The sequence below is a fragment of the Eurytemora carolleeae genome, unplaced genomic scaffold, assembly GCF_000591075.1.
Source record: "Eurytemora carolleeae unplaced genomic scaffold, Eaff_2.0 scaffold805, whole genome shotgun sequence".
NCBI classification, from domain to species: Eukaryota; Metazoa; Arthropoda; class Copepoda; order Calanoida; family Temoridae; genus Eurytemora; species Eurytemora carolleeae.
In genome coordinates this window covers 123,109-131,510 of record NW_019396832.1, presented here as the reverse complement: position 1 = coordinate 131,510, position 8,402 = coordinate 123,109, and the positions used below count along the sequence as shown (strand labels likewise).

Here is an 8,402-nt window from a genome sequence, read left to right as displayed (position 1 = left end):
GAACCAACGAATCAATGAACCAATGAACCAATGAACCAATGAATCAACGAACCAACGAACCAAAGAACCAACGAACCAACGAACCAATGAACCAACGAAAAAACGAACAAAAGAACTAATGAATCAATAAATCAATGTATCTATGTATAAATGTATCAATGTATCAATGTATCAATGAATCAATGAATAAATGAATCAATGATTCAAAGAATACTAAGATAACAAAATGAATATATCAGTTAATCAATCAAAGTATTAATGAATGGTTTCCTGGTCAGCCATTGTACTGTAGTTTCCGTGATAGATCACAACATTATGAACAATATTTTGAACATCAGATCTAAAATTAAAGTCAAATAATAATTTACACTTTATTCAAGAAATTGGACTCGGGTAATTAACTATTTAAGGACCCCCCCCCCCCCCTTCAATATAATATTTCAGTAATTATTTGATATCATCCATAAAAACGGCTATCAAAGCAAATAGTCTATAACAATTTTTGCATTCAGTAAAACAATTGATAAGAAAGAAGTTGTTTATTATTTAAACATCAAGAGGTAAGTTTTTTCATTATTTTTTTTTAGTCTTTTTCCAATTTATTTAATTTTTCCACAATTTAACGAATAAAACCTTACAAACAACACACGTAACTTTTGGGGATTAAATTATTTTCAAAAGGATGGGGATGATTTTTCAAGAAAATATGCACCCCTGGAAACTCTAAAAAAGTATTGTTGAAATAATCCCACCTGAATTCGTCTGGTACTCTGTACTGTGTTGACTGTGCTTTAAGATAAACCTCGTCAAGGTCTATATGTCTTTTTAATAGAAACTTAGCGCGCCATTTCTCCTCACCAAAACTAGCAAACGCTTCCCGGTCAGCCGAGTTCACAATCCCACCCTCACCTGGGGTACATACAGTACATAACATTGTTCAAATGGACTATACGCGTTATTTCAAGTGACCCTCCATGCAAAGATGTCAATGCCCGATTTACAACAGTACACTAAAAAGCCTTTTCTAATCATATTAGATATCAATGTTTTTGTTTCCTTAAGGTGATTAATTTAATTTCCGCTTTCTCTGCGACAGTGACTTGCGCATTCCTTATTCATAAGAAGCAACGGAGAAACGTACAGAAATAATCTCTTTCCAAGTCAGAAAAACGGCATTTGCTTCCATATTTTTGATCAGATAAAGGCTTCAAGGATACCGTTGTTGGAAAACTAGGAGTACATGGAATTACAAAGTATTATGGAATAAACAGAATATATGGAGTACATGAAAAACAAGAACATAGTACATGAAGCTAAAAAAAATATATAGAGTACAAAAGGAAAACATTAGAACATGAAGTACATAAATTTAATACATAAATACAACATGTACATGGAGTATAAGGAGTAAAAAGAATACAAAAAGTACATTACATTCATACATGGAGTATAAAGAGAACATTAAATACATTTTCAAAAACCGGTCTTTGTTCCTCCAAAGTTTCATTTTGAAATAGCGAACTCTAATTTACTATTGGCTTACCTACAGTAGCTTTCCGGTCACTGGTCAAATATGGATTCTTAGCAGGGGGAGGAGGAGCACGGGATAGGATACTGTGGGGCATCTTTTCTTTTAACCTACATCAAATCAAATCAAATCAAATCAAATCAAATCAAATCAAATCAAATCAAATCAAATCAAATCAAATCAAATCAAATCGAATAAAATCAAATCAAAATCAAAATTAATCAAATCAAATCCATGTCATGGAACATTTACTGAACATTTACTGAACTTTTAATAGAAGAACTTAAAGAAAAAATATTTTTAACGATGGACCTTAATATACAATTCAGAGAAATTATGAAAATAATTGCTGATTAGTTGATATTTGTGTTTTGCAGATCCGGATCCAGGAAGCCAAAATGTTGGAGATCTAAAGGATCCTAAGCACTGAATATACTATTATATAATATATATCACCTTGTTGCTACTATGCTAAGAAGATGATTAAGATCTCGTCTCTCGTTTTTATCGAACTCTGTCGGGATTGTCTGGAAGCCTCGACAGTATTGACAAACGAACACTAAATGGTCGATCAGCTCGTCCTGGTGAAATAAAACATATATTTGTTTAAAGCATGTTGTGAAATAGAATCAAATTTAAACAAATCAAAACAAATCAAGTTTTGAGATAATTAAAAAAAAAAATAAAAAATAATTGAACAACCCTTTTTTTGAAATTACGTTTTTTTCCAGTCTGTTTGGAAATAACATATGTTAAAAGTTTAGGAGAGGAAAAAAACATTGAGGAGGTAAAGGTATTTAGTGGAGGTAAAGGTATTTAGAGGAGTAAAAAGGATTTAGTGGAGGTAAAGGTATTTAGAAGAGTAAAAAGGATTTAGTGGAGGTAAAGGTATTTAGAGGAGTAGAAAGGATTTAGTGGAGGTAAAGGTATTTAGAGGAGTAAAAAGGATTTAGTGGAGGTAAAGGTATTTAGAGGAGTAGAAAGGATTTAGTGAAGGGAAAAGGATTTAGTGAAGGTAATAAGGATTTAGTGGAGGGAAAAGGATTTAGTGAAGGTAAAAAGGATTAAGTGGAGGGAAAAGGATTTAGTGGAGGTAAAGGTATTTAGAGGAGTAAAAAGGATTTAGTGGAGGTAAAAAAAATTGTGTGCAGGAAAAAAGGACTTAAAGAAGGAAAAAAGAATTCAGCGGAGGAAAGATAAGGATTTAAAGAAGGAAAAAAAGGATTTAGAGAAGGAAAGATAAGGATATAAAGCAGGAAAAACGAATTTAAAGGAGGAAAAAAGGATTTAGAGATAGAATTAGATTTAGAGGTAGAAAAAAAGATGTAAAGAAAAAAAATGGATTTCGAAGAGGAAAGATAAGAATAAAAATAAGGGAAAAAGGATATAAAGGAGGAAAATGAGGATATGAAAAGAAAAAAGGGTTTACAGAAGGAAAATTAAGTATATAAAGAGAAAAAGGAGGTTAGAGAAGGAAAATTAAGTATATAAAGAGAAAAAAAGGGTTTGAGAAGGAAAAATAAGGATACAAAAAGAAAAAGGGGTTTAGAGAAGGAAAAATAAGGATATAAGAAGAAAAATGGGTTTAGAGGAGGAAAAATAAGGATATAAAAAGAAAAATGGGTTAAGAGGAGGAAAAATAAGGATATCAAAGAAAAAATGGGTTCAGAGAAGGAAAATTAAGGATATAAAAAGAAAAAGGGGTTCAGAGGCGGAAAAATAAGGATATGAAAAAAGGGGTTCAGAGGCGGAAAAATAAGGATATGAAAAAAGGGGTTCAGAGAAGGAAAAATAAGGGCATAAAAAAGGGTTTACATAAGGAAAAACAACCTGATGTAAAAAAAAGGGGGTTAGGGGAGGCAAAATAAGGATATAAAAATAAAAAAGGGTTTAGAGAAGGAAAATTCAGTATATAAAAAACAGGATGTACAGAAGGAAAAATAAGGATATAATTCAGAGCAGGAAAATTAAGTTATTAAGTAGGAAAAAAGTTCTTTTTAATAATATATACATTATAGTAAGCCCCTAGATCTACCTTAAGACAGCTTTGATGATAAACCCTATGGCAGTCCCTGCACAGTATAACCTCACCACCAGAATGACAATGGAAGCAATACCAATCATGCCGCTCAAACGGCAACATATCCTCAGTCGGTAATCTGGAAACAAAGGGATTAATTATTGTAATTTCGTCTTTTGTACATTTAAAAGAGACTGTTAGCGTAATTTCATGTGATCAAGTGTAATTTCATGTGATCAAGCGTAATTTCATGTGATCAAGCGTAATTTCATGTGATCAAGCGTAATTTCATGTGATCAAGCAAAATTTCATGTGATCAAGCTTAATTTCATGTGATCAAGCGTAATTTCATGTGATCATCCATACAAAGATGGGAATGCACTTAAAAACTTTGTCTGATCAAGTATGAATTAGGTATCCATGTTTAGTTTGTATAACTGTATATTTGCGGTTTTTCCTCAGAGGTGAATTGCGCATTTCTTGGTTATAAAAAAATAATGGAAAAATTATTAGAAATGAATACTTTACAAGTCGACGACGTTAACTTCCATATTTTTTATCAATTAAAGTTTCAAAGGCACTGTTGTAAATCAGACATTGTTATCTTTCCATGAAGGTTTACTTAAAATTACGCTTACAGTCCCTTTAAGCAATACAAAGCTAGGTAATTATGAAGGATTAATTTCATAATTTATTTCTTCTTAAACTTATACCTGTAGGCATCTTCTTCAACTCCTGCTTTATTCCCCTTAGTTCCGACTTTCTTGTGTAGTTTTATCAGATTATCTTCTACTGCTAGATCTAGTAGTCGTTGTGTAGTCTCTTTATCTAGTTTATAATTCCTAAACATTATGATATTATTTTATTATTTATTTCGTGAACGTACACAATATAAAAAATTGGTACAAATTAAAACAGACAAAAAATAAATTTATAAGAGTAAATATCAAAAATAAATCCAAATACAAGAATCTAAATCATACTATAATTAGGTCTCGCATACAAAATTAATAATATCGTCAAGCTCAGCTTGGTCAACTCCATTGATAACAATCTTATCGTTTATTTTTGAAGAAATTAGTTCATTTAAAAATGGAATCCTCCATTCTTCTTCCACGGGTATTTCTTGAAATATCATACAATTTTTTACAATACGTTTGTCGATAATATTCAAATCTTTGATGCATTTGTCTGCAATATTTCTCAGATTTTTTGCAGTTACTGACCTAGCTTTGATCAAATTTTAAAAGATTTATCAAAAGTCTGATACAAATTTTTGACGTATTTTCTAATGAAGAAATGAATGAAACAAACCTACTGCAGAGCATGGTCATTAAATGAGAGGACTGTGACAGTGGTTCAATAAAATATTTATTACAAGTGTTTCGTAATTTAAACAATTCTAACTGCAATGTTCCAAGACGAATAAATTTTAGCAATAAACTGTCCACGTTTCTGATTTATATCACGAGTAAATGAATTAAACCCAATATGTGTGGAAAACAGAGAATAAGAATAAAAGGAAGGGAAATGGCGCTGGTCTGGCATGAGAAAGCTAGTCGCACTGCTTTGCAGACGAGTTCGTATTAACACACGCACACTCTTTTGGTGCAGACACACAACATGACTACAGTCAAGGAAATTGCAGAACAATGTCGTCAATTATAATTAAGCTTGAATAACGAGAAGTTTATTTGTAAACTTTAATCAAATTATATTCTTAGCATGAAAATTTGGCTTTTAGTGTTGACTTAAATATATAATTAATATAATACATTACATGTATATTAAACAAATCTACAATATGAGTGTATAAAATTATCATCTTTGCCTCTCCTAGACGTAATTTTGAAATCCACAAACACAAATCAACTTTACACAAACCCCTTGTTACCTGTTCATGTATCTAGAGAGCCGAGGGAGGGCGGGAATCTGTTTCTGAGCTCGCACCGTTTTTATTCCATCCCAGATAATCTGAGCTTTGTCTGGGTCAGATACTCGTCGTATTTCCTGGGACACACGGAACACATCCTTGATATCAACAAATCATTTAACTTGAACCAATCCAAAGTTTAGAAACAAGTTTTAATAATAGGGATTCTTTTCTATCCGAATACTTTGATATTTTGTAGAAAAAAAAGAAAAAGATTCTGTACCATAAATATTTCACACCCGTTCAGCAAAAAGAACTTGGAACTTTTGTCCTTTTGTCCGAAAAAAGAGAGAGATAAAGCCGGAAACATGGTGAAATACAAATCTTTCGAGGTGCCTCGACAATCCTGAAGGTTTTGGGGTCAAAAAATACAATTTTGGCGTCAAAAAATACAATTTTGGCGTCAAAAAATACAATTTTGGCGTCAAAAAATTTCTTGAAATCTACCAAAGATAACAGAAAAATTTGCAAAATTTCTTACAAAAATGGGGTCTGTCCTAGTGAACGATTTTTGGACCCCCCGAGGAAAATGAGGATATGAAAAGAAAAAAGGGTTTAGAGAAGGAAAATTCAGTATATAAAAAAAACAGGATGTACAGAAGGAAAAATAAGGATATAATTCAGAGCAGGAAAATTAAGTTATTAAGTAGGAAAAAAGTTCTTTTTAATAATATATACATTATAGTAAGCCCCTAGATCTACCTTAAGACNCCCATGTCCAAATTGATAGAAGGGGGGGGATGTCCAAAAATCGTTCTCTAGGAATATACCCAAAAATGTTAGCAGTCAAAGAAATAGAAAAGCGCAGTAACCTCTGCACTTTTTATTTTCCGTTCACTTGGAATCTATGAAAAATTATTGGTTTAGAAGATTTATGATGCGTAATCCTGCCTTTAGCACCCCTCCCAGCTGTGTTACATCCATACTGTACATCTAGTAGTCGCTCAAGATCCTGATTTCACAATTCCTAGTCACGAGGAGCTCAGAGCAGTTCTTGGTTTCACGAAGGCTTAAGAGAGCAGTATTTAGTTTCACAAAGGAGCTCGCAAAGCAGTTCCTGGAATCCCGGGAAGCTCACAGAGCAGTTTCTGCTGATTTCACAACGAGCTCAAAGCAGCTCCTAGTTTCACTAGGACCTCAGAGAAGTTCCTGGCTTCATAAATATTTCACTGTTCCTAGTTTTAACAGTATAATCGTGTACATTTTGACCGGGAGATGATGATAGCAATGTAAATCTTACATTTTGATATCTGAAATATCTGCATAGTTTTAACATTATACATATATTCAAAGAAAAATTTATTTTATCGAGTATATCATTAAATTTGACATATTGCTGAAGAAAAAAAAGGGTCTGTCCTATTGTACGATTTTTGGACCCCCCCCCCTATCAATTTTGTACATGACCTAGATTTCAACTGTTTTCAACCAAAAAAAAATATTTGTTTTGAATTATTTCAGGGTCAGGTTTGATTAGAACAATTACTTGGCCTAGATCTGCGGCTAGGACAGACCAGGGGGCCGAGCGCTGTGGCTAGGATAGTCTAGGGCACAGGGCGCTGCGGCCACAAGAACAACTTGGTCCATGTGTCTTTCTTAAAACTACCTAAAAATCGATAATAAATGAAACTGATAGGAGGGCGGGGGTTCAAAAATCGTAAACTAGAAATCTAAAAACAAAAATTTAATTTGTTTCTCTAAACAATGTACACCATTCACACCATAGGCTCAGATTCGTCAGATTGAATGTAATTCTGTGTAAAAAATCCGTTATAATTCAACAACATTAAAAATAGATTAGTTATGCCAAAAAATAATTTAATAGTGCAGCATAAACTATTTCACATTATTATTTTCGTACTTTTGTTAATCAATCTCTTTGTAAAAGAGGGATTAGAAAGATTTAAATTCGCTTTTATTTTCATTGTTTGGACGAGGTTTTGTGATTAATGTAAACATGGAGGGAATTTTTTTTAAGAATGCCGCAAAATGTTACAAGAAAGGTCGTCGTTGCTAAACATTTGATTCGAATGATGGAGTATTTTTGGACCTACGCCCATCCCCTCTACTGCCCATCCGACCTACAAGCACGTGGTTTTAACAGCTGTGGTAGGTCCGATGCACTGTAGGTCGGATGGGCACGTTAAAAACAGCATAATGGTGCATCCGACCTACTTTAAGCTGTCGCTTGGACACGTTAGTAGGTCTGATGGGCCTTTCCCATCCGACCTACGAAAAATGCCCATCCGACCTACGAATAATGCCCATCCGACCTACGAAAAATGTGCCCATCCGACCTACGAAAAATGCCCATCCGACCTATGAAAAAGGCCCATCAGACCTACTAACGTGTCCAAGCGACAGCTTAAAGTAGGTCGGATGCACCAATATGCTGTTTTTAACGTGCCCATCCGACCTACAGTGCATCGGACCTACCACAGCTGTTAAAACCACGTACTTGTAGGTCGGATGGGCAGTAGAGGGGATGGGCGTAGGTCCAAAAATACACCATCATAGAATTGATTTGGATATCCTATAGATACTACTCAGTTCGCAGAAAAGGATAATTATAGTTAAACTACCTGTGCCGTTAACGAAATTTGACAAATTGTTAATGTTATTTTTTTTACGGCACTTCGTGCACTCTACACTGTAAGAAGGGTTTCCAGCAAAGAAAGCTTTTTGGAAAAAATGCAAAAATTTTCTTTCGTAATTTGCCAACATTTTGACGAAATTTATAATTTTTTCGAGAAAATTAATAAAGCAAAAATATGCGAAAATACTTTTTGCAAAATTTCGCACAAAAAATTCCGCGAAATTGTTGCAACAGTTATAATTGTGCAATAAAATTTTTTGCTCTGAGCGCTCAGCAAATTAGAAGTTTTATCATATTATAATTAATAAGTTTTTTCATTTTTTCC

General features: G+C 33.3%; 1 protein-coding gene across 5 annotated transcripts in view; it reads right to left on the bottom strand.

Moving 5' to 3' along the window:
* Positions 1 to 6,758, bottom strand: part of LOC111709177 (zinc finger MYND domain-containing protein 11) — a 23,223-nt gene extending 16,465 nt beyond the window's left edge. For 3 of the 5 annotated variants that reach the window (XR_002766800.1, XR_002766801.1, XM_023482787.1), the window contains exons 1-8: positions 6,373 to 6,758; positions 5,443 to 5,579; positions 4,262 to 4,390; positions 3,564 to 3,687; positions 1,985 to 2,109; positions 1,544 to 1,638; positions 753 to 909; positions 271 to 340 (exon numbers count right to left, since the gene is read on the bottom strand). Coding sequence is in view for 3 of the 5 variants with exons in the window: in XM_023482787.1 (XP_023338555.1) it covers positions 271 to 340; positions 753 to 909; positions 1,544 to 1,638; positions 1,985 to 2,109; positions 3,564 to 3,687; positions 4,262 to 4,390; positions 5,443 to 5,579; positions 6,373 to 6,414 (879 nt within the window). In the remaining 2 variants the exon portion in view is untranslated. The remainder of the gene's footprint in view (positions 1 to 270; positions 341 to 752; positions 910 to 1,543; positions 1,639 to 1,984; positions 2,110 to 3,563; positions 3,688 to 4,261; positions 4,391 to 5,442; positions 5,580 to 6,372) is intronic. The other 2 variants (XM_023482788.1, XM_023482789.1) reach the window with 2 other exon arrangements.
* Between the last annotated feature and the right edge of the window lie 1,644 nt (positions 6,759 to 8,402).